General features: G+C 43.7%; 2 protein-coding genes across 2 annotated transcripts in view; one reads left to right on the forward strand and one right to left on the reverse strand.

The window, feature by feature from the left end:
• LOC308080884 (neuronal membrane glycoprotein M6-b-like) overlaps positions 1 to 25061 on the forward strand; it is a 37061-nt gene extending 12000 nt beyond the window's left edge. The window contains exons 2-7 of the mRNA XM_080422944.1: positions 16243 to 16429; positions 16867 to 17026; positions 17895 to 18063; positions 19971 to 20044; positions 20328 to 20393; positions 21716 to 25061. Coding sequence (XP_080279070.1) covers positions 16243 to 16429; positions 16867 to 17026; positions 17895 to 18063; positions 19971 to 20044; positions 20328 to 20393; positions 21716 to 21868 — 809 coding nt within the window. The 3' untranslated portion in view covers positions 21869 to 25061. The remainder of the gene's footprint in view (positions 1 to 16242; positions 16430 to 16866; positions 17027 to 17894; positions 18064 to 19970; positions 20045 to 20327; positions 20394 to 21715) is intronic.
• On the reverse strand, positions 11305 to 11609 carry LOC308080757 (small ribosomal subunit protein eS21-like). The gene has a single exon (XM_080422724.1). The coding sequence runs from the start codon at positions 11602 to 11604 to the stop codon at positions 11353 to 11355; it is 252 nt and encodes an 83-aa protein (XP_080278850.1). The 5' UTR covers positions 11605 to 11609; the 3' UTR covers positions 11305 to 11352.
• Positions 25062 to 27303: the final 2242 nt, after the last annotated feature.

Raw genomic sequence — 27303 nt, forward strand, 5'->3', positions numbered from 1 at the left:
AAAACAGTAACAAAACAACAAACATGAGAAACGCAATGTCAGACCTGCCTCCTTGCTTTGCTTTTGCTTTGTAATCGCCAGCTTTGATCTTCTTTACAACTTGTTTTGTTGACTTCATGCTGTGCCCCTCCATGCTGCAACTGTGCATGCTTCAGGTGGGCTACATCCAGTTTATTATGGGACTGTGCGGGACCCACAGGTTTTTTTTGACCGCCCAGTCCCGCCCGCAGCAATTGAAAAACGTTTGCAATCCCAATGTAGGGCTCTACTACACAGTAATGTTGTAAACTATTGGTCAGTGACCCGATGGCAAGCGTTACTTCCACATTCTACTTGTTCTTGTTGTTACCCCTGAGCACACCTAAGCAATTGCAACAACTACTGTTGGGTTTGGCAATAAATGATTGAATATTTAAAAAAAACTTTTATATTCTTTACAACGCAAATCTATGGGAGTGTTGTAACTTGTAACTCTCTCTTGATAGCTTTGGCAGCACTTGAAACTAGAAAAGTGCACTCCTTGGAGGGCACTTGTGGGGAAAATAGAGTTGGTATGACAGTCAGAACAGTGCAGCTGTTCGTGGCGTCACTATGGGCAGAAGTGAAAGCATTTTTGTTGCTCTCTATAGAGGTCCCTCAACATGGCATGCGATTCCAATTTGGATATGATTGCTAGAAATTATTTCCAATTAAAATGTATAGGATAGAATTGAACATCTCTGGGCGCTCCTCGTCATGTTTTGTGCGTGGGCATGCATGTGCGGGAGGGCTTGTGGGTTCACACTGTGCGGTGCAAATTAGTCTACGGCGGATATATGAATAGCAGCGAGTGGCAGGTTGGCGCAGCGTGCCTTGTTCCTGCACGCTGCCAGCCTCGCCTGGCCTTCCTCCATCGCCCACTGTTGGCCAATCTGCTCCTCTTCCACAGCCCATAAAAGGGCCCGACGGCGCTTAGCACTTGTCATCGTAGCCTTGATTGACACCCGTGCAGATTTTGACATCGTAATCATTTTTGGTTTGTTACAACTTGGACTTCGATACATTACTTTGGGATAAATCTTATTTCTGCGCGGTTGAAATTATTTCATACAGATGGCAATGAAAGACATTCTTTCATTAAGTAATGTTATGTCACATAACATTATTTAATGAAAGAATGATGTCATTTTTAACATGAGTACTTGGCACTTTAGAGTCAGCCTATGTCGTTCACACACGCACGCATGCACGCACGCCAGAGAACTGGTTCTGCTCTATTCTGCTCCCTATTTAACACACACGCCGACACACCGCAAACTCTCATTCCTTGTGCGGCCCCTGAGGCCATTATACTGTAAATGGGACCCTCTGTAATCGTATCATCAGTGAGCGGATGAAGGGCCACGCAAGGGCCACTGACTTCTTTGACATCTCAGAGAAAGTGACATCATCCCAGTCAGTTACATAACCGCGGAGCGATTGCCACAGTGGTCCTGGCCAGAGGGGCCATTTTACATTTTTGGTGGAACAGGGACTAATCCACTAATAGCCGATTGTTAGACTCAGCTGAACCGACCAATCGCATCACATTACAGGTGATCACTGAGATGATGGTGCCTTTGAATAAGGACATGTTGGAGAGAGGAGAATTTTCCTTTTTTACAGATTATTTCTCAGGCAGTTCTTTGCTTTGTTGTAGACGGCGTAGAGAGACAGGAATCTGCAGTCAGGAAGGGAAAGACATGTAACACGGTTCTCAAGCCAGAATTGAACCAGGAACATTGCAAAGATGTCATCCACGCACTATACGGTCACCTGACTGGTGTGCCGCGTGAAAAGTCCTCTAGTCCTCTTTTCAGGAGGTGAGGTTGTTCGAAACCATTTCAAAATGGACCTTGCGCAGTGGTTCACCTGACAGGTTTTGTAAATGAGATTTTTGTCTATTCAGACAGTAGGGACATTTGACGGGTTCAGTCCAAAGCCATGCAGGGGTCCAGACAGAGCAGTGGTCGTAATCATCACCACTTCTCATCTGTAGACCCACAAGCTCAACTTCATCTGACAGTGAAAGAGAGGAGAGACCCATGAATAACGGGGCTGTCATCTCCATTTAGATTCACAGAGGAACACTAGAGGAGCTCAAATAAATTTATATAATATTTGAGCTCCTCTAGTGTTCCTCTCTGTGATGGATAAAGCTCGCCTTGTTCCATGGAATAATATCGAGCATCAAAATGATTGTCCCTATAATTAGTTGCATTATATTAACCACTTAAGCCTTATTTGTTGAAAATAAGGCTGGTTATTGCTCTGAGTCTCAGAGCTGTCTACAAATTGTGTCTTTTTCTCATGTTATGATAACTTTCTCTGCAGCAGCCGGCTTTTTCTCTCTTTACTTTGTCTTTATTACCAGAGCTCGAATCGGAGGCCTTCCTCTGCACAACGCACCCTTTTGTTGTTTTTTCTTTTTGGCCTTTACCCTTTTGACTTTTTCCTTCTTCTTGCACTCTTTCTTGGTCTTTGGCTTGCCTTTGTCCTGGCTCGTGCTTGGGGGTCGTTTCGAGAATGAGACCCCCAGGCAGAGTCACCTCTTTCCCTTTTATGTTGGCTATGTCTTGACTCCTGCCACAGACAGGGTTCTCTGTCTTCTGAGCACAATTCCCGGTGATGGGGTCATCATGCTTGCTCTATAGCGTGCCATGGTCACTGGATCTCAACGTGGGTTCCAGGTCCTTGAGGGGATTCCAGGGGGTCCCCAAGCTAAATGATTCATAGTTAAGAACCAAAATTGTGGTCCATGGCCTAATGCATAACAAGTTTTATGTTACAAGGGAATTCTACACACATTTTTTTTATTGTCTCTGTGAAACAGAACCAAGTGTAAATACTCATATTCATTTCTTGCCCGAGGCTGACAATCTCCTTGCATACACTGACAAGTGATTCAGCCTGACTGAGGTCTCCAGGTTTGTCAAAGGTTATCAGCGACTAGTTTAACCACTTTAACCAAATTCCAAAGGGCTTTATGTTATGGCCCCTCCTGTTTTCACTACATTTAATATCTTTGTCAAAAATATCTACAAGCTTAGCGACAGAGTATGAGTTAAGCATTACTCACGCCTACTGTATGTCATTACGTGATTCCCACAGGTTTCTATTTCTCTGCGTCCATAATTAAAGATTGGCATATTGGGCTACCACTGTGTGCGGCCACCTTTATGTCTCTTGAAGACTAGTCATTTGGATTCTTCTGCCGTGGGCCGGCATCACTACAAGGACTTTGGTGTGCGTAGCTAGCATTCCTGTGCATAGGGATTACCACAGCAACCAATGCAGAGACAGTAGGTTGATGACGTCTGAATACACAAATCATAACAGTGTGGACAGTCAGTCCTAAAGATCAGATTTGACCACAGTTTAAACACTTTTAAAGAATGTGTGCTGGCGTAATTGTTTGTGAATGTTCACATACACAGCCGATACATTCTATAATAGTTTACTTTTATGGTATGCCTTAAGTGTGTGATGTTTGACTGCAACGTTGAGTGATTGTGTGTTTGTGTGAGCATGTGCGTGTTTTATAGCGATTTGTATACTTTTGTATGCAGTTTACATTGTTGGCATGGAGTCTCAAGTGGTCACACTTCTGAATAGGAGTTCAGATGTAAATGTGCAAACACGCTTTGCAGTAGTTGACAAATTAATTATACAGTACACGTGTGTGTGTGTGTGTGTGTGTGTGTGTGTGTGTGTGTGTGTGTGTGTGTGTGTGTGTGTGTGTGTGTGTGTGTGTGTGTGTGTGTGTGTGTGTGTGTGCGTGCGTGCCTGTTGTGCATTCAATCTGTGTATACAATTTCCTTTCCTTGTGCCCTATAATATGTCCGTACTCTTTAACTGTGATATACTGTGTGTATAATATGTATGTGTGTTAGAGTATCCATGTGTGTGCCCTGGGACTTGTGTAACCTGCCCAGCTGTCGGAGTTTAACCCCGATTTGCCAATACCACAGAGAGATGAGGAGGGGGAGAGAGAGAAAGAGGGAGAGAGAGAGAGGGGGGGGGGGGGGATGGGGGATAAGGTCAGGACATGAGGAGGAAGTTGTGAACAAAAGGCCTCACCAGGAAGGGAACAGGCCTGGAGACCCACAGGTCAAAGAGATAACGTATCAATTAGATGATGGGGCATTCACAGAATAGTCGAATATTCGACTATAAAAACCACTATTCGACACTGTACATCAAAGTCGATTATTCGCTGATATAATTTTTTATATTATAATTATATATTTTTTTGCAGTGGGTTTTCTACAGCAGACCTGCAACTGTGAGCTCTGGTGTTGGTAGTTTTCCTAATCCATTCATGGTTGACTGTTGTCATATCATGTCATACTGTGCGTGACGTTGTGCCGTCACTCAATGTAGGTGGGGTGCTGAAACAGCAGCATTCATGCCAGAAAGATTTTATTTTTTCTCTACGCTCAATGGTGACAGTGTTTAAATACTTTACTTTACTTACCATTGGTGAGTTTATTAATGTAGTGTAAGTTGTAACAATGAAGTTAGTTGTCGTGACATCCAGGGTACAGTAGCAGTCACTCCTGTTGCCGAGTATATCCACAGTTTGGACACTACTTGCGTGATGTCATGTTTTTAATTCAACTTTATCTTATGTTTATCCAACAAATGTGCAAGCACGCACCTTTGTTGGATAAACACCACAAACGGGTTGCGATGGAGTGAAGTTGATCTTGTATTTATAGCCTGCTGTCACAGCATGTAATCATAACGCATCTTAGCCTTGTAACGACCGAAGGATGTACATAACTGTGGTTGTTGTTGAACATAGATAGGATAGGCTTGAACAATCATTTTCTGAGTTATTCCAAGTTAAATTAACTGAATGAATGAGATCGCTATGTTTCATTTCAACCAGAGCCGTACGGCTCTGATTTCAACCAACAGAATGTTATGCTATGCTCCGTCGTAGAAGGGTGTTGCGTATCGAAAATAGCAGATCTACAAGCTCACAACGCGTCCATCTGTGAGGCATTGTGCATTTATAGGTCTGCTATGATTCATGGTCGCCCGGGAACAGCTGCTGTGGGTTTAGTCCAGAGCCATATAAGGAGAGTTGCATCACCTCCGTTCACTTCATTGGGCCAGTCTTCTACAGAGCCTTCTATTGGCGAATAGTGACAAGCCCTGAACCGGAAGTTTACGCGGGCGCGGTCACGTGGTTGTTTTCTGCCCCCGAGGTGACGCAACTCTCTAATACAAGGCTCTGGTTTAGTACAATCAGAACACACAGCTGCCTTTCACAGCCAATCGATGTAATTTCACCAACCCCGCCTTTGTCCCGCCCACAGTAGTTAACCCTTTACTCGCTGGTTGTTTTCAAGGCTTACAACACAGCGTTTTAGTGATAAATGCTCGTTTGATATTTCACCTGCGAATAATCGAATATTCTACTACTTTTAAGTATTCAAAGTCGAATACCAAAAATCGGTATTCGTGAATGCCCTTAGCGGCATGATTATGACTCAAACCTTCATCCAGATTATTTAGCTAGATATTGTGATTGCGGATATTAACCCCGATTAAACAAGGAAACAATATTCCATGCACATCTTGAATATGTCCCGACTATTTTCAGTATTTCTAAATATAAATGAAATAATGTCTCTGTATGTAGCTGTTATGTCGGTATTGTACGATTAGAAGCTGGGTAGACCAATATACGCAATAGTACAGTTGGTAATGATCATCTGCTCCGAGTGGTGTGAAAGGGATTTAAAAGCCATTCGCTTCATTAAACTCAAACTAGGGCTGGTGCAACTGCTGACCTTGCAGCCGTGGACCGCACAGCGCTGCATCTCCAGCACATGGGTTCTCACATGCTGGAAGATTAGGGTCAGTAATGCAGCGTAGAAGTGGGGGTTGGGGGGGGGGGGAGTGTCTGACCTGGAATCAGGGATGGGCCACCGGGTATGATCGGCTTACCTTTGTGGCGGGATAGCATATTATATTGTCACCTTTCTTTCGAAACCGAAAGCAAGCCGATTAATGGAAGACAAAAAAAAGGTTCACACAATATTTGTTTTGGGATGGGATGGGTGGTGGAGGGGTGGTGGTATACAGATGCAGGCGGGCAGATGCAGAATGAACAGAGAGAGAGAAAAAAGACGAGGATTCCACCTTGATTTGGGAAACTCTCTTTATGTAGCACAGAGTGCTTTTGTCAAACAGATGGAGCTGTTTCTGTTTCATCTGCGCTTTGCTGGGGAAGGTGGCGGCCATTTTTAGAGCATGTACTCCATCTCTCTAATGCTCCATCTCTCTCATGCTCCCTTTCTCTCTTGCCCTGCCTCTCGTAGTTTCTCTCTCTCTCACTCACTCTCTACCGCGCCCTCTCTCTTTCCCTCGCGATCGCACTCCATCTTTCTCTCTCCCCATCTCTCTCTCTCTCTTTCTCTCTCTCTCTCTCTCTCTCTCTCTCTCTCTTTAGGTTCTGTCCACAACTCTTCTGGGAATCTACCCACAATGCACTGTGAGGAAATTGCCCCATAATGAATGCAGAGCATCTAAATTGGAATATGGCCCTAGGCGGGGGACCAGGCCAGCCGTTGAAATATTCACACAGCTTTATTAAGGCTCCTTTTAACCCATTAATACCTGGAACGCATCTGTGTCACTTTAGATTTCTTTGGCTATTCAAAAATAGCAGATATACAAGCTCGTAGCGCGGCACCGAGTGCCGCGCTACGAGCTTGTAGATCTGCTATTTTTGAAAAATCGTGAAAAAATATTTTTCAGATTTTTTTCAAAAAACTGTTAGGATTTAGAAAACATTTTTAAGAATCGCCTCAGGTCTTAATGGGTTAAGAGACCAGATGTACTGTGTGTCTAGCAGCCATGGAAAATCGGGTTATTTGTGCCATTGTGGCCTGCGCAGTTTATGACAAATCATAAAGCTGTCGGATCACTAAGTGACACATCAAGTTGCATCATCTGGCAGCGTGTGACTCGTCGTAAAGCCTGAGTTATGCTTGGTCGCGCATCATGCCGCGCACCACAGATAGCAGATCCATACGCTGACGTCGCATCGCAGCACGACCCGTTGTGAGCTTGTAGATCTGCTGTTTTAAGTGCGCAACACCGGCGTGCAACCAAGTATCCGTCAGGCTTACGTTTGAGCGGTAAGCAAGCAAACAGGTCTTTTAAAAACTCTCTCCCTCGTTTTAGACAGATAGAGCTTCCCTTTGAGAAAACTAAATCACCTCATTCTTGAATGAGTGATCTATTGATCAGCTGATTCAATGACTCAATTCTTGTCAAATAAATATCAATAGTGAAAGCTAGCTGTCCCTGCCAGCTGGTCCGACTCGTTATTTAAAACCTAGCTCAACCCCTGTGTTTTCAGTACTTGAGGCATCCATGGCTCCTTATTGTACAAACGGTTTGCTCTTTCGGTATTCTGTGGGATATGTTCAAAGTTCAGTGGGGCAGGTTCACTGCTGTTGTATGTATGTGTGCACATGAGAATGTGTGTCTTAAGAGTTGAGTAGTAGTGTGCATGGCATACGTGTCTGTGTGCATTTGTAAGTGTGCAGGTGAAGAGTGGAGAGTGTGTGTGTGTGTGTGTGTGTGTGTGTGGGTGGGTGGGTGTGCGCGTGCGTGCATATATGTCTATGTGCGTTTGCAAGTGTGCTGATGAAGAATAGGTGTGTGTGTGTGTGTGTGTGTGTGTGTGTGTGTGTGTGTGTGTGTGTGTGTGTGTGTGTGTGTGTGTGTGTGTGTGTGTGTGTGTGTGTGTGTGTGTGTGTGTGTGTGGCTCTGATGGTCTACTCTCTACCGCTGAACTGGGTCGTGGGTAACACGTTGCCATGGCAACTGCTATTCGCCGGGCCCCGGGGCCAAGAAATGCTTTTCGCTTTTTACACTCTCCTCTGTTCTTCCTCTTTCGCTCCGTCTCCTTCTTCTTTATTTTCCCTCCTCTTTCAATTCCTTCATTTCATCACTCTTTCTGCCATTCTCATGGGCGACTGCTCGTTCCTTCGTTGCCTCCCATCTTCGTTTCTTTCTGTCGCTCTCTCTTTCTTCTCGCACACTTTCACCCGCCATTCTCTCCCTCTTTCTCATTCTCTCCCTCTGTCAGCCATTGCATCCCTCCCTTGCGCCATCTCTCACTTTCTCACTCCATGCATCCACTCCCTCTCTTTCTTGTACCCCCTTTTTTCAACCCTTTTCTATGCCCCCCCCTATCTTTCATACAGCTCCCCATTTTCAACTCCTCTCTCCTTCCATGTGCTTCCTCGAGGTTCATCCCATTTCATTTCCCTCTTTTCTTTCTGCCACTCCCTCCTCAACATGCTACTCCTTTCTTTTTCTCTCATGCGACAAAGACCCCGTATTTCCAGGCAAACAAGTTGACACAGCCGTTCAATGAAGTATGAATTATCTATTATTCCCCTCTCTCTCTCTCTCTAGTCTACCCCTCTATCTCCCCCTCCGTCTGTCTTTCTCCCTTTCTTTCTTGTGTTGTCTTCTCCTCTCTTCCCACTCCTTCCTTCACGGTCTGTCTCTCCCACTCTTGTCTGTCTTTGCCATCACTGAGTGCAGTGAGTGGTGGGTGGCTGTCGTTGACAGCTGAACCGTTGTGCTTGGAAAGTGTCTTTCGCAAAGGGGCCTCCTCACTGTTCAAATGCCATGAGCGGAGAATGGAAGGAAAAAAAGAACGGAGGTCTATTGTGTTTCTCGCCCCCGCTTCCCTCGTCCATTAATTGTCACTGTGATTGTCATCTTCATTTATCACGGGAGTGTTCTCCCTGTTGTTCTGGGGAGGCTAAGACAACCACATGCCTCCCGTATGTATTGTATACTGTATGTATTACTGATGAATTGAGTACAATGGACCACAATGGAAACGAACCCCCTGGTGCTTTTTGTGTTATCCTTTTAGCATAACCTTTGACTGTACTACCTGTACTGTTAACAATCCTGCTAATAAAGTATTCAATCAATTAATCAATCAATCAGCCAATCAATTCTCCAGCAGCCACGTCTTTTCTCTTGACAGTGACGAGTTTCACTGGAGCGCATTACACGTACGGAGGTTCACACTATCTCCCCCAGATCCCCTCCCCGCTGAACCGGACAGACTGACGGACAGACAGACAGACCGACCGCTCAAACGATCGATCTATCACAGTAAAAGTAGTTTACTAAGTAGTTACGTGTGTACCAGGTATCAACAGTAAATATATTATAAATAGGTAAATATATAGGCATGTAGATATAGGCTTAGATATATTACTATAGGCACAGGTAAATGTATCACCAGTGTATGAGCATATAGAAAGCACATTATGTACCGAGAATCAACAGAAATGTCTACAACCAATATGTACAATCTACGGTATCGCCAGTAATGTGCATATAGTGTAGTAGGAATTAATGTGCAGATTCAACAGTAATGTGTATCAGCAATAGGTACAGTCGATCTGCATTGAATGGCGTGAGCACTATAAAAACGCTAGCAGCAGATAGTCTGAGCAGGCTTAAGCAGGCCTCCAGTTATAGTGTACATCCATGAGCCACAGAGCCAGAGTGAGTGAGCAGTCACTAAGCATTAATCCAGTGATGGTGGAGGATGGCATTTCTCAAACATTGCATTGTCAGGGACTGGCCTGCGGTGGCAGTTTCAGTTAAAACCAGTACTTAAAAAACACTTAAGCTCACCATTAAAAAGGCAAGCAGCATAGGTGCTAGCAGACCCTGATTGTAAAAAAAAATAAGAAATAAAAAGAAAACACCAACTCAGTGAACCAAAGAAATTTATTTTGGAATGTCCGTATTAGTAAGTAAGTTTTGAATTTACTACTACTACTACGTGACTAATAAACTGCTGGACTAGACTAATGGTGTAAAACAGAATCCCTTTGCTGAGCCACAGCAACTTACTGTACTATAGAACTTTGAATTCCTAAATTATGAACGTTGCCAGCAGCCAATAGTGACATTATTGAGTAAATAAATAAGTCAGTTAGAATAACAGGTAACAGCGGACAGTGACATAAGGTATTTGTTCTTGGCTCTGCCTTCTGACATTACATCATAACAGGAGAATGACAAAGTGTCCACGGTCTCAGCAATGAACTCCAGCTGGTGTCATTTTTCACCTCAGGTTCAGGGACAGGAGCGAGTGTGTGTGTGTGTGTGTGTGTGTGTGTGTGTGTGTGTGTGGGGGGGGGGGGGGGTTAGAGAGAGAGAAGAGAGAGGAGAGGCAGCGAGATAGGGCGAGGCAAAGTGAGAGTGATGGTCCGACCTCGCTGCATCTCCTAAATCCTACAGTAATGAATAGACCATTGATTTCCATTAGGGCCGGCTGGCCGCTCTGACCGCTCTCAACTGCCTGCTCTCCATTAACTCCCTTTAAACTGTGGCTGATAAACAGTCTGCATGCGTTGCCGCGGGGACACCGGATGACAGATCTCCCTCTCTGTTTTTAAAAAAGGGAGAAATGTGGATGATCGCTGGGAGGCTGTGCACTCTGTTATAACATCTGACATTTTACTGATGCTTTGATCCAAGGTCCCCTACAGTGTCATGAGTGCATGCATGAAACATGAACTTACGTAAAGTTCATGACATAGTATACTCATTCAGCTATTCAGGACAAAATATTCTTAATCTTATACCAAGTACATTTGGTATTCAGTCTTGAAATCATGTTGTTGTGTAAGTGCAATATACAGTGGAATAACCACTTGTTCTCAATGCAGTTGTACTTGTTTCAGTGACTAGGCCGATGCCCATTGGGAACTATGTCCGTTGGGGGACGATGCCCGTTGTACCCATTAGATATATTTTTGCCAGACCCAAGGGGTCGGTCGGGCTTACATGAGGCTTTGTACCTGTTTCGTCCATACATGGGCATGGTCACTTTGTCCTCCGGCCCCAGCCAAAAAAAAGTCTGTCCCCCAAAAAAGTCTGTCCATACATGGGCATAGAAGGGACACACGTCATGCGAAGCCCGGCCATTCAGATTTCAACCACTAGGGGTCTGGCAGTACCAGGTCTCCTGGTTCCCTTGTTTTACCCTTTGTTCCATGTTCTTTAACCCATCAAATCCGGGAAAGCATCTTGTGTCTTGAAAGTGTTAGAAAAATCTTGAATAATTTGGATTTTTTTTTAACACAAATCTTCTCTTCTGGGGGTCCCTGGCACAAAACATTTTCAGATGGGGGTCCGCAGCCAAATACATATCTACCTTAGTAGAAAAATAACTACTGATTTAGATGGCATTTGTAGAAACGGCCTCAGGTCTTCATTGTTTGTTTTTTTACAAACATTCTGTAGCTGCAACCACACATTTTAGACGTTCTTTGAAACAATGTTGTCATCCTTGGCCAGTCTGAGGAGGGAGTCGTCAGACTCACCCATTCTACGGATGGCACCACAGATGGCGTAGGTCTTGAACTGGTTGTTGAAGCGACCGGTCACCTTGTCAACCTCGGCAATGTTGAGCTGGACAGAGGCATGGTCCTTGGCTCCAAGGACTTTGTTGCTAGCAGAGCATTTACGTGGGAAGTACAGGTCCACACATTCACCAGTGTCGTTCTGCATGTTTAGAGATGTGGCCGTTAATCACCTACAGACTCGTTTACGACAAATGACAGACGGTAAAGCTACTGTACACAGTTGTGTACTCATTATTATAGTACTTGAAGTCTATGATGTCAGTACTATGGCATCATATTAATGACATAGGTTCTCCATATACTGTATGGTCATAAAAGGCATTATCATAGTACTATGAAGGCCAGTCTATGATGTCAGTACTATTACATCATATTGACGACATCAGGGATCTCCATATATGGGCTTAAAAGGAACACACACACAGACAGACCGATATGAGATCTGTGGTTTTTCGGGTCTGGACAACCGCTGATCTGATTCTTAATCAGCATAATCTCTCTGTGATACACATGCCAAGTTTGAAGTTGATCTACTGTACAAGCTCGCCAAGCTTGTATATTGGCAATTTTTGCTACTTTTGCAATCACTGTCATACGACAAAGTGTAAAATAGGGTAATGATCAATGAAAAAAAAAAGTTGAAATATGCACAACCTTTCTGCCCAACAGCGACAATATTATACCATCAACTGGTTTTGCATTGGGACACGTTTTGCATCAACCATGAATTCAGGATGCAAAAGAACAGAGTTAAGGTTGTCCTTTGCATGTGACATCAGGACATCATGCATGCGGCCCACTTTTGGGTCACACCCCCATTGGCTGAGAAACACTGCTCTGCAGCATTTGGCAGTGCACCACTGGCAGCACTTTTATGAAGTAGCAGGACTGGTGCAAGTGGTGACGGGGGGACCCTGTGCAACCTTCCTGATCGATAACTATCGACCGGTAGCCAATTTCACTACTATAGCACATTGGCCTGTTTTTGGGCCAAGGAACAAGCAATTGAGCTCAACTCCCCAATGCCTTATCAACCAACCACGCTTTCCCTGCAAATTTGGATCCGTTAATACAACGGTGCTGGCGTTCAGCTCCCAATGTGGCGTCCTCAACACATTTGGGTAAAATAGGTGATTCTGTATTGAAAATTAACCCCACCCCCACCCCTGCCACACACACAGCACAGTGTTTATTTTTGGATTTTTTTTTTTTTTAATACAATGAGACATGAAGGGCGGCAGAGAAAGGGGGGATGGCATGCAGTAAAGTAACTCAGATTCAAGGACAAGCCTTTTGTTACGCTCTCCTACTCTGTGTGTTCCACAATTAATGGGGTGCCCCGACCCCATTAATGATTATTTCTAGTGATGTAATATCAGCTTCATATCAGGGGAGCTCATGTGGGAGTTCAGCACCCGAAACAGCCCAGTGTTTGTGTGTACGTACTGTACGTGTGTGTGTGTGTGTGTGTGTGTGTGTGTGTGTGTGTGTGTATACATGTGTGCGCGTGTGTGCATGTAGTTGGGCCGACATAGGCCCTCAGGCACACGACTTAACTTAACTGGAGGGAAATCGGTTAACTTCCATCGCCTGTCAGAATCAATTGATTAAGTTTTGAGCTTGACGTGTGCAGTCACGAGGTCTCAGCGCCTGCCTGCATGGATTCTCATGAGGCTGGATGGAACGCACTTAACTCACGAGATCCTTTACAACTGCACATCTGTATCGCAGAGCAAAATGAGTGCCACTACTGACCTTGTTCAGAAGGGCCTGTGTAGAGGCATAGGCACCCTAAATTTCAATTCAAATTCAATTCATTAAGATTATTGGGCCAGTTTAACCACTTTCCTTTTTTGGGTCATGTCATTATTGGATTTATTTGTTTTTAATGTCAAAGATTTTCAAAACATTTCGAAAATTGCAAAAATCACAGATCCATGGCTGCAGACAGAGGCTATATGGTTATTTGGGGGTCTTTTGCATGGAGAAGTTTGGGACCCCCTGCCCTAATGGATTTGCTTCTCCTCTTAAGCCAAGCGAGTTCAGTTTCAGACCTGATGCCTGAATTCAGGTTTTTCACACAAGGAGAAATGTCACAGACAGAGGGTATACAAGGCTAAAAACAAATCAAATTCTCAATGTGAAATTATGAAGCTTCAGATAGGTGCCAATTGGAGCAGGTTGTCATGGAAACAGCAAAGTGGCACATGCAAGATGGTTGCTTTTTTTTCTGGTCTTACTTCCTGAAGACCTATTTTTAATGCACTGTTATATAAGATATGACTCCTGCGCTCAACGTAATGCGCCTTTGTGTTGGAATAAAGAAGGCACTGGAGCAACTCGGACGATTTGAGCCTTTTTATTTTGCGCCTTTGTGTGCCCTTTTATTCGCTTGACAAGTGATGGTATATATTGCTTTTGAGGGACTGGAATCTATCGCAATCTATTGGTGTTAACTGATACTATCTGCCTATAAGCTACCACAATGCTCTTTGGGACTATCCGTGTGATTTTACATTCAATGGCCACATTGATGGGCAAATTTGATCGGTCATCATCCTCATCATCAGAAATTAAGAGATATGTGATCAATTGCATTGTCATGTCATTTTGTACTGATGGTTCTGTACTGAGACCAAAGACAGGTCAGCATAAACAACGTGATTTGGCTAGTGATGCCCACCGAAAATAGCTGATCTACATGCTCATAACACGTGAGCTTGTAGAACTGCTATTTTTGGAAGGAAGTATAAATGAGGCATTAGCGATCTCACGTAATTGCGAGGAAACCTTCAGTATCTGCCTGCTAGAGGATGTGACATTGGCAAGCAGTGGGTCCCTCGCTCCCCTGGTGCCCTAGAAAACCACTAACAGATCATTTATTTAGAATAAGATCATGACTTATTCATGCTATCTGGTGTGTGGAGATTTTTTTTTTTTTTGAGGAATGTTTCTTTAAAGACAAAAGTGGATAGATGGTGGGGAGGGGTTGCGAGCACATAGGGAAGTTTTACATGTGATAGTCAGCGTTCTGCATGGCTCTGGCTCTGCACTGATGCATGCTAACTAACCACTAACAACACAGCTGGCAGGGAGATGTGTGCACCTGGCTTGTAGCCTGAAAGTGCAAATACAACGGCATGATTCGATCACCCCATGTCCACTAGTATGTGTATTCACACCATTTTATTTGATTAAAAGAATTGTGACCACTGTCAACCTCTATACCAGTGGTTCTCAAAGTGGGATCCGGGGACCACCAGGGGTCCTTTGGGGGGTTCCAGGGGGTCCTCAGCAAAATGTGTTATTACAGCAATCATTTTAAACACTATCCATTTATGAGTTGGCTAATAGCAGATCTACACATTTCTTTTTCTTTTTTTGAAAAATCTCAAATGTCGTCTGGGGGTCCCTGGCACAAAATATTTTCAGATGGGGGTCCGCGTCCAAATACATATGATTTTGGGAGTCCTTGACATGAAAACGTTTGAGAACAATTGCTCTACTTAGTAAACTAATAGGCCTATTTATTTGACCGGGGATGGCTCTGTACTTGTTCCGCTCTTCACCAAATCTCTTCGCCGAAAATAGACGAACTTGTAGATCTGCTATTTTTGGCGAATGTTTCCCCCCAGAATGGGGATGCTAGGGTTCAAGTGTTTAAAGCATGTTAAAGATAAATGAAATGATCGCTTGTTTTAATTGTGGTCTCTGAGATATTGAGCCTAGATCTAACGGCTGTAAAGGATAAGTACATACAGGAATCTGTGACATTCTTGCAGGGACATTTCAGCGACACTAAGGTTGGGATGCAGGTGCATACTGCTCACACAGGACGGAGACAACGTGACTTCACATTGTGAGCAATGTCTCTACATACAGTACAGTATATACAGTACTATGAGGGCAAGCCTGGCTGACAAATGTTATGTACCATTGGGGCGGCCATAGCTGAATGGGTAGAGAGCCTTCCTGGGAAGCAGGAGGTCCCACGCTCGATTCCCGTCCCTGGCAATGTGTTGAGGTGTCCCTAAGCAAGGCACTTAACCCCTAACTGCTCCCCCCCTCCCCCACACTCCTCTGTGGGCAGCACTCAGCTGGGTGCAGCTGAAAAAACAGAATTTCCCCCCCGGGGTGAAATTGGTCTAATTATTATACCATTAATATCACTTGAGGGCTGGTGCACTACACACAAACACACAGAGTTTGGAACAAGAATTGCAATCGGTGTCATCAGCAGCAGCGTTGAGCCCCCGTGCTTTTATCATGACAAGACTCTCCCGCTATATCTCTGTTCTATCTACCATCCCACGGCACAAAACACAAAAGACCACCCCACAAGATCAGTGTGTGTTATGTAACTTACACCAGTGATATGCTTTTCATCGGCACTGGGCCAGACGCAGGGCTGCCAAAGTTACATTCGCTGCAGATTTGTATTAACATAAGTTGAGCACAAAATAAAATGAGGAAGAAAGTAGACATTTTCACAAAACAGGAGAAGTCGCAACATTTTAGTTTTAACCACTCGAGCCCTAGCGTCCCTATCCTGGGAGGAGGAACATTCGCCCCAAATAGCCGATCTACAAGCTCACAACACGGAGCGTTGCGACCCGCTGTGAGCTTGTAGATCGTCTATTTTAGGAGAAGAGATTTGGTGTAGAGGGGGAAAATGAGCGCAACAAAAGTACAGTGCCAACTCGGGTCCGTTTTACAATGTTGGGATACAATGCCTTGGGTTACAAATGTGGGAGTAACACAGTCTCTCCTCTGCCCCCTGCAGGATGCTTTGAGTGCTGCATCAAGTGTCTGGGCGGGGTGCCCTACGCCTCGCTAGTGGCCACCATCCTGTGCTTCATAGGTGTGGCTCTGTTCTGCGGCTGCGGTCATGTGGCGCTGACCGGCACGTTCACCATGCTGGAGAACCACTTCTCCAGGGAGCCCAGTGACAACACAACACTCGCCACCGTGTAAGTGTGTGTGTGTGTGTGTGTGTGTGTGTGTGTGTGTGTGTGTGTGTGTGTGTGTGTGTGTGTGTGTGTGTGTGTGTGTGTGTGTGTGTGTGTGTGTGTGTGTGTGTGTGTGTGTGTGTGTGTGTGTGTGCGTGCGTGTGTGTGTATGCGTGCACGTTGACATACTGCCAGGGGTGGAAAGAGTACTTGAATTCTACCGGACTTAATTGACTTAAATGTTAATCAAGTAGGCCTACAAATAAGATCGCAGTTTTGAGGACTACTTTGAGTAAAAGTTACATTAAAAAGTTACTCAATGACACTAACAAGATTGCTTATGGTAATAAACAACGTATATAATATAGTGTAAAACTGTAAATAAAATAGCATGCCTTGGTTTTGTGTGTGTGTGTGTGTGTGTGTGTGTGTGTGTGTGTGTGTGTGTGTGTGTTCAGGATTCAGATCTTTCAGTACATCATCTACGGCATTGCATCCTTCTTTTTCGTGTATGCCATCATCCTGCTGGCTGAGGGCTTCTATACCACCAGTGCCATCAAGAAGGAACTGCAGAGCGACTTCAAGACCACGGCCTGCGGACGCTGCATCACTGCCTTTGTACGTTAACACGCCATTTGAAACCGTGTCCAGACGAGGGCTTTATGGTACAAACATCAAGATGACAAATAGAGTTCACTAAGGACAAATGATAGGGCGCTCAGGTGGTGCAGTAGTAAAGTACCTGCCCACCACTGCGGAGTCTAGGGGTTCAAAACCACCACGGTGCATCCAGCTTTGTCGAGCGTCTGTCATATAAAATCAATTTGAAGGGTCATGGTTCAACATTGGGTGGTAATGAGCACAACAACTCTTGCTCACAAACACACACACACACACATGTGCATGCATGCATTACGCTAGACTACATTAACATATGTTGCCATATACAGTATAACAAATCTATACACATATACCAATAAGACTGCAAAAATGCACACATACAGACACACACGTACGTACGTACATCCTTCCGCACACACACACACACACACACACACACACTTACACAATGCACAGCAGAATCCTTGAGGGGAACTGCGGCACAGTTTGTCCTTTCTAGCCTGATTACTCTAATTGCTACAGATGTCCAATAACATTAGCTTACACATGGACTGTGTGTGCGTACGTGCGTGGGTGCGTACATGCGTGAGTGTCATTGGAGAATTCTCATGGGTGTTGATTGAAATCATATTTGACATATTTGACAGTGTAAAATTTTACCATGAAAAATACAGATGACGAAGAATAATTAATCACCGCTGTTGCTGAATGTCTCATTCGTGGTAAAATGAACCCTCTCCTTTACTCACATTCTTTCTCTGGACTGCTTTCTTTCCTCAATCCCTTCATCTCTCTGTCTCTCTCTCTCTCTCTCTCTCTCTCTCTCTGTCTCTCTCTCTCTTTCTCTTCCTGTTCTGTCCTGCAGTTCATGGGTCTGACTTACATCCTGGCCCTGGCGTTCCTGGCTATCTTCGGCTTCACAGCGATCCCCGTCTTCCTGTTCTTCAACATGTGGACCACCTGCGCCGCCATGAAGTCGCCCACGTCCAACCTCACCACCACTGACTCGATCTGTGTGGACGTCAGGCAGTACGGTCAGTATGCTTTATCAACCATCCCCGTAAACTCAAAGAAAATGTGCCATTTCCATTTATCCAACTGTAAAATCCTGAGTGTTCATTTCAGAATTGATTGAAAGGATAGCCCCTTGAGATGTTGCATCTCATTTTCGACACGAATACAGTAGAACAAAACATAAATACTTTCACTACAAATACACAAATATAGATGGCTTGCTCACCCTCTCCCACCCACACCCCCAGCCCTCAACTGTTATACAAACGAAAAATGGGAGGCAATACAATGGCCTGGATAATAGATGAAGATAATAGATCATTTGCGTCAGCGTTTGTCTTGTAGGTGCTGTGATCCCCTTAGGCTTGTGAGTAGTGTTGTTTTCTGTTCCTGTGTAGGAGGAGGGGGCCAGCCTGCCAGGGGTGTGCCTAGGGGACGAGGCACACCTGACTCCAATCGTCCCCTGGAGTATTTAAGCAGGCTGGCCAAGGCTAATATCCCACTCTCAGGAAAAAATATATGTTTTTGGTTGTTTTGAGTTCCTTTTTGCGCATACATGCATTACATTACTGATTCCACTGATTACTCAAAATGTTGTGTTGTCTCCCACTTTTGTCATGAGGTTTGTGCCAAGTTCATGACAGTGCAAACATTTTCAAAGCAAGAATAGGTTTTAAGATGAGAAAGTCCTGAAGCAGTGGAAAGAAGTGATGGATCTCAGAGAAAGAGGTCATTTATTCCAGTCAGCTGGAGCTTTGTATGTGAATGACGTGCGTCACTGCTACGATCTGTATGATTGTCTGTTACTATAACACCAGGGATTTGAACCGCGTGGGGAACCAAACATATACCCCTCAAACCCTCAGGAAATCCACCCTCGGCTAGATCATATATTGGGCTTATGAGCTTATGGCAGTACTACTTGTCAACCGGTAGGTGTCCTACCCGACACCAGGGTCTGCAATTCTCAATAGAAGACTAAGGAGACCACCTCCAACCACTGAAGATGTACTAGTTCTATTGTATTAACATACTCTACCATACAGATGAGTTAAAATAGGGTTTTATTCATTAAAGTAAGTACTGTATCGCAGCTTTAAATATATATAACATATAAAACTCAGGATTTTACAGTGTAGTTTTCTTGCTTACACACACAATGGAGACTTTAGAACTTGATTTAAACCATTGGGTCTGTTCCTATACCAACTTCAACTTCAATGTTATTGTCACATCACAAGTTTACAGGTGTAAAGGAGTGGGTGAAATCTAACGATGTAACACTTCACGATGTGTTTGTCTCGAGAGCTTGCGCCCAAAGGGCTAGTCAAAGTAAAATGCAACAAACTAGAAAACATGCTGAAACGCTTGCTTTTTTTGGTATGGATATGTATATAGTAGTCGACAATATAATACAAAGAATGCTATGTGGCTAATACTACTGAAAGTAGCTTCATACACGTTGCGCTTATTTTCCTAGAATAGGGGAAAACATTTGCTAAACGGTTGCTAAATATTTTTTTTCAATGATCCCAGCACCACCTGACCTATATTTGGTCTACTTTTATATTATTTATAATAACTTGATTGGATGCTACGGTGGGATGTCAATCCTTTATCTCGTTTGCAGTTCTTGTACAGTAGCTCTCCTGTGATTGCATATCTGCAGATCTGTACAGTGACCTACTACTGTGCATGACCCACATTCAGAGGACAGCTGGCCTGTCCATAGAATGCACATTGCATATGTTGTATTGGCAGTCATACTACACCATACTGCATAAATCATTAACCCCATTTAATGATCGCATTGAAACTGCTCCCAAGCCACTGTAAATACCTGATCTTTGGTTGAGCTTCCATTGATTTTTCAGACATTCTTTTAGAGGTAAACTTCATACTGTATATTGCCTCTTTTATCCTTCAGGTGTGATTCCATGGAACGCCTCACCAGGAATAGCCTGTGGTAACACACTGACAGACATCTGTAATACCAGTGAGGTGAGACACTGATAATCATCTATTCATCTCTGTTATCTCCCTGTTCTATCTGCTCCTTTTCTTCTTTTCAGCTGTCTTTTTATGTACTCTGTTGTCTTTTCTCCTCTCCTCTCCTCTCCTCTCCTCTCCTCTCCTCTCCTCTCCTCTCCTCTCCTCTCCTCTCCTCTCCTCTCCTCTCCTCTCCTCTCCTCTCCTCCAAATACAAACATCAGTCAAATGTATGTTGTTTTTAGAACACGACATCAGAGCTGACTAACTGAAAGTCTCCCATGATCCTTTGCAGTTCTACTTGTCCTATCACCTGTACATCGTTGCGTTTGCTGGAGCTGGAGCCACCGTCATTGCATTGGTAAGCTTCCTCATGACAGTTCCCATAATGCGTTCCCAAATATGCACGTTGCCATGGCACGCTTATCGGTTGCCATAGCAATGCTGCCGCCTCTCACAGTTTTGTGTGCATCTCTCCCACCCAGAGGGATACAAATTTGCCCTATATAGCCTGCAGTGTATACACACACACACACACACACACACACACACACACACACACACACACACACACACACACACACACACACACACACACGGATACAGGCTGACGCACATCATGATGGCACTTAGCACCGTGTCAACATTTTTTGTACTCATGCTTTTTAATAGGACACGGTGTGACAAGTCGTGAAGAACACACTGGGGGGTAGACATAGTGTTGTTTTTGTTTAGGGAACAAAGACGTGAAAAAGGCAGCCAGCTCTACCAGATATCATGAAGAGGTCATTACTGATTCCTCAATCTAATCATAGGGCTTAGTGGATGAGACATTGTATTTAATTAGTTGATTAGATGGGATTGACCTTAGACTTAGTGTGGGACTGTGGTAGCATGCTAGTGGTCATTTATCACTATGCCTACAGTACCTACAGAACATTGCAAAATCCTGAGTGTTAATTCAACTCTGAGAGTTTGAGGATTAACCCATAAGGGGTTAAATTAACACTTAACAGTGTATGTACCTTTATTCATTACCCGATTAAAAGTTTCTTAATTTTATGAGATACTTTGGGATTATCTATACCGTACCCCTAGGCTGACACCGGATACATCTCGCTCCGCAATGCCACCAAGGGGCAAGGCCAAAAGGATATGTGTCATTTAGGGCTGTCACGATTACAAATTAATTAATCGTCAACTAATTACAAATGAGTTGACGATTAATTGTCACTCAAATAATTGTGATTAACGATTGCATTTGGCATTTGGAACATTATGAACCCTTTTAGGCTTCGTAATCAAAAATTGCACGGGGCAGATATAACAAATAACTGAAATATACAAAGACATTTTATTAATTAATTAATTTTATGCATGTAAAAAAAGCAGAAATAGCAAGATTACAACGCGTCACAAAGTGACGCGTTGTAAGCTTGTAGATCAGCTATTTCTGCCTTTTTTTAAATATATTTGAACATGTGTGAACATTTTTCAACATAGCAACGATTATGACAATTATGCAAAAAATTATTGAGATTATCTCAAATAATTGTGATTAAACGATTATGTAATAATTGTGACAGGCCTAGTGTAACTCAAATGTACAGTGACTTCACTGACTCTGTGTTCTCTGTCTGTCCTGTCCTCGTCCACCTCTTGCTCCCTTTCTGTCCTCTGCAGATTCACTACCTGATGATCCTGGGGGCCAACTGGGGCTACCTGAAGAGCGCCGTCGGCACACACGAGTACCAAGACATCAAGACCAAGGACGACCAGGACCTGGAGGCAGAGGCTCGTTCCAAGGACGGCCAGAACTCCTCCTCTTACTCATAAGGACAGGCGGTTCTGTCGCTGACCCCTCCCATCTCCACAACCCCATTCCCCGGCCATCTCCTCTCCACACCCCTCTCCCTCTCCATTTCTCGCTCGCCTCCTTCCTGATACCTACCACCTCTCCGCTTCTCCCACCCCCCCCCCCCCCCCCTCTGAATTAAACAAACCAACTCGGTCATGTTTGATAGTCACGCAACCCGATTCTCTGTCCCCCGTTCTTCACTGTGGGTTGATTAGTGGTCCATTAAACATTGTGGGCAGGACAGTGACCACTGCATAAATGCTGATGAGTTCAGTCTGTGGCTGGTTATGTTCATCTACTCAACACACAGCCATTGTTGAGAGGGTTATATCTATTCAATATTGGTGGGTAAAATCGCAAAAAAAAAAAGAAAACAGTGGATCCGGTTTGAGGGTTCCAGGCGGGGTGTGTGTGTGTGGGGGGGGGGGGGGATCGGGGATGCCTCAGCAGGCCCAAACATTGGTTGCAAAGACGCTTCAGAAGCGTCAGAGTTCCCTGTCGTCGGGTCGAGCTCGGGTTCTGACCGGTGAGTAGATTGCGTCTCCTCAACTAGCTTTTTTGGGCCGCAGCTAGTGAACGTGACCCTGGCTGTGATGGCCGTCCAGAGCCAGCGCAGCCGTTCACAACACAATCTCCTAAACAGCCTAGAAACCACTCGGTCACTGCCTGCTTCAACCCCACCTCAACCTTTCCACACAATGAAGCCAGGCAGCAACTAACTTCCTCTGCTTTTGTTTGGTGTTTTATATACGTATATATATGAATATGAATATATTGTGCGAATGTGTATGAAAGTTTTTTTGTTTTGTTAATACACTTTCAAAAGTATGCCAGGTAACTATTATTATGATGATCTTTTCTGGTTTTCTTTCTATTCCCTTCATACTTTTTCCTAGAACTTTTTCTCTTCATATTCTTTGACTGGTACTTTTTTATTGGTGATGCTTGATATGTTGTTGCACTATTTACAAAAAAAGGAAGTTCTGTGGGAAAAAAGGCCCTCATCCGTTACAAAGCACTCAAGGACCCCACCCCCTCTCATACAAGTAACTAAAGACAGGAACTCCAGTTGAGTGCCAACTTGGAGAGGATCACACAGTGCTTAATCCGTATTTCCAAATCTGAATTCAACTAATACGTAAACAGTCGCATTTGATCACAGAGAGTTGTGTTTTTCCAAACCTCTCCACCAGCTCCGTGAACACCTGCTCAGGATCACAGATCGATTTTCTTTGGTCCGTTAAGTGAGTGTCACTCATCACAGGCTTAAAACTGAATCGTTAGACCTTAAGGGTACAGTCACACATGCGTGAATTTAATATTCACGTCCAGTTCATTTCCATTCTGTGCGAGCAAAGGGATGGAGCTTCCTGTTAGAAAAACAAGTTCACATCACTTGCATCGCGTCAAATTTAACTTTGTTGAACTTTGACGAGAATTTCGCCTCGGCAAGCGTTGGGCACTCCACTGCATTTGTGCATGTGTGACCGTACCCAGAAGCCGCATTTACACAGGAACTGAAAAGGTGACTTATTAACTCCTTGTGACACAGACCTGACCTTCTCAAGGTATTCCAGTCTGTTAATGAACCCATTTATTCACTGTTTAGGCAGCCTGGGGAAGATGAGATCTGTGCCACTAAAGGGCTAAACCTCACAGTCACTGTCTTAATACAAACTCTGTCTGTGGCTCGCTTTGGAGTTTGGACTTGGGCGACACCCCAGATTTTACCAAAGTATCGCGATATTATGATCATATCTTTGGGTAGGTGTCTGCGATACTGTGAAAAATATTGCATATGGTAGCAAATATTGCGATATGCGGCCAAGCCTAACCGCACCATCAACAGTGCTTGATCAATCATTTTGTGGAATAAAACGGACCCGATAACTCATTCTATCACTTTATACAGCCACACCCTTTTTGTATATGGGGGTCACTTGTAAATATCTGAACCAGATCTATGAGGATCTCGAACACCTCTCCACATGGGGAAAAGCTCTTTATTATTCTCCACAGATATGTAAATGTACCATTTGGGATATGTGTTTAGCATTCAACCACTAGTTGCGCATTTGATATACTTGTAATGTAACATCTTAAACGATATGTTGTGAGAGGGATTACAGTGCAGTCCTGATATGATAAGATATGACATGATACATTTGAGGTGCTTGTGATGTATACATTTTAAAATGTGAAGGAAATAGATTTTTAAACATATTGGTTTTAGGCAGCTGGGTATTTTTTTCCTCTTGTGATTCTGTAAGAAATAACTTTTATGGAAAATTGTTTGTGCTTCTTTTACGACGGCCAGCCAAATGAGTGACTCCAATGTTGATGATGTCACATTTTTTCAGTTTTTTTGTTTTTATGCCTATCACATGAGCCACAGAGACTGTTTTGGATGTTTACACTAATATAAATAAAAAACAAGTCAGGAATTTTCATACGTTGATTTTATAATCAGATATCATTTAATATTCAAAAACTATAATCTATATCAGTCATCGTTGGTTAGTTTAACCCCTCTGAAAAACAACCGTGGAGGGACGTTTTTAAACTCTCATGAGATGAGCATGTCAGTATCGTCCACGTGTGCAGCTGTGTATTCTTGGGGGAAAAAATGATTTTTTTGTTCGATATACGTGCTTTGCCCGCCCGGGAATCACTATTAAGAGGTGAAAATAAACACATTCAGTGTCCTATTAAGGGCTAATTCGTACTTTGATGGGACGACCGTGTCGCTCCGCGAAGACAAGAGGTTCTCGCCGAGCGAGGCGGTCGTTTCCACGACGTATGAATTAAACTTTTAAGGCGATGCGTGGCAGGTTGTTGTCGTTTCCTCGTTATTGCATGAAGGAGACATGACTGTCTTTTTGCAGTTTTTTCAGGTGATGTGTAGTCAATTGTACTGACAACTATGGTAGGCAGTGTTTAACCCCCCCCCCCCCCCGCCCCCGACTCCCCACCCCTTCTCCCTGCCCTCCCCCTGCCTCTTTTTCTAAACAGGAACACTTTCGTTGTGCTTTGATGGCATTGTAGACCCCCCTCCCCCCTGTAGGTGTTTTCATCATTGTTTAATTTTTTAAGTTGGCAAAATAGTTCTATGACTCCTATATAGTGATGATTTTTGTATCCTTCTCTAGTAAAAACTGATATTTTTTATTCTCGTGACACGGCTGGCTCCTGACTTTTTCTTGAGTGTGTTCTTGAGTTGATGTGTTCAGTCGGTAGACAAGCTGTCTATCAAGTCTAAAGCTGCAATCCGGAACTTATTTTAATGAATAGAACGCTGTTTTAACCAACGTTAATACAATATAACTAGTACATCTGCTCTGGTCTCTCTACTATTCCATGGAGAAATGTAGACCCTGGTTTGTTCTGAAACCCATTACATCAAGCGGGTGACAAGTTGGAACAGATTTGACCCTGTGTCAGACGTTTGACGCGTCGGGATGCTCTCTGTTGCGGCGCATGTTGACGAGGACACAATGATTGGTATGCAACTCGAACTGCGTGGGGTCAGAGAAGTGGACTTCGCACCGCTCGGAGCGGCCACTCGCTCATCTAACAGCAGGGGTGCCTCACAGGGGTCAAGTCCACTTCTGATGGCGTGCCTGCCTTGTTTGTTTTTAACAGACTTGTCAACCTATTACGAGTTGGGAGTGAGAACAGCGTTTCCCGTTGTCACACCTCGTCACTATAGTACGACTTGAGAGGGTTTGAATCCCAGGATAGAACAAGAAACTTACGGATTGCAGCTTCAACGTAATTGGGTACAGAATCTGTGAGGACATGCTCACATACTGTAGGCGCATGCAGTTAACTCTATTACTATAAGCTGCTAAATATACAAACTGGCAGTTGTATGCACATGTATTGTATATCCATTCAGAAATATATTTGCTTACAAAACGCACACATTAAGCCTCTTATCGCTAAAGGACATTTGTCATACATGGGTCAATTACGTGACACTCATTCTCTGTGTCCATATACATACAATTTGCTTGCATACTTTATTATTTTTGAGGATCTAGTCTAAAATGTCTGGTTTTATGAAGGGATGAATGAAGGCAAAAATGCAAATGGTATACCAAATAATTTAATAAGGCTTAACAAAGGTGAAATTATAAATAAAACACCCTATCAATTGTTGGGCATGATCTTACATCAGAACGTCATTGAAAGAAATGGATCACCAAAGCTCTGCATATATTCATTCATTTGTGGAATAATGTCAGTCAAGTAAACTAACTGTGAATTGTCAAGGTGGTGTAACCACCATTCAAGGAGCCATTTTGTATATTGTTCAAGAAGACCATAGTTGCGTCCAAAGCCACATACTAAACCAACTACATACTACACAGTATGGTATTTTCAGCCTACAATTTAGTATCTACTATATTAAATAGTTTACGATTATGCTGGCCCTATTGACAACAAAATGTATTGATCACAAATGAGTGAAGAGAGAGAGAGAAACAGGTGACAACAGTGATGTTTAAGTGTCGGTTATAAGTGAAATAATCTGGTAAATATTGTCAGGGTGAGGATATACAGTATCAGTGTGTAACCCTGTTAAAAACAAGAAGGTTAATGTGATGGTTGGAGCTGGATTTTTACTCAGTATTTTTTACTATAACCAGCTGACATTAATAACTACAAGGTGGGCTGTGGCTGGTCAACTAACACGCTAGCCTGGAGGAGAAGAGTTTGTATGAGACATTTGAGACACAGTGAGTATGGACACTATCTGAGAACTGTAATGACAGGGACATTTACAGTTAAAGGATAGGACATTTAATTGTGTTGTGGTGTTTTGGATAGTGTGCTTCATGTAGCTGCTACCAAAGCTGTTGCAGTAGAGGTGCTCAGGACTTCAGCACACAGACAGACAGGTGGGGTACTGGGTTCTCCAGCACACAAACAGACAGCTGGGGTACTGGGTTCTCAAGCACACAGACAGACAGCTGGGGTACTGGGTTCTCCAGCACACAGACAGACAGCTGGGGTACTGGGTTCTCAAGCACACAGACAGACAGCATAGTATATTTTCTTCCTCTGTGTTCAAGGACACGCTGCATCCTGTAAGCCTGCAGAGCTGTCCAGGAGCTCCTCGCCACTGCTGTGGATTCTGGCTCTCATGGTGAGTCACACACACCTACACACCCCGTAAGCATAAGATAATTGTGCAATGAGTTTTTTAACTGTGCTTGTTTCACTATGGTTATTAGCCATCAATGGATAATATCAATTGGGAATAAGGAAATATCAATGGGGATAACAGAAGGTGTGTGTGATCACATGGCGGTCGTTATCTGTTGCTGCACGGTTTTATCTGTAGCTGGCGGTAAGAGGAAATAATTATACTTAACTTGGTTTCCTATTAATCTAGGAAATGTATTAG

Source organism: Gymnoscopelus braueri, assembly GCF_963280865.1.
Source record: "Gymnoscopelus braueri genome assembly, chromosome: 24".
Taxonomy (NCBI): Eukaryota; Metazoa; Chordata; class Actinopteri; order Myctophiformes; family Myctophidae; genus Gymnoscopelus; species Gymnoscopelus braueri.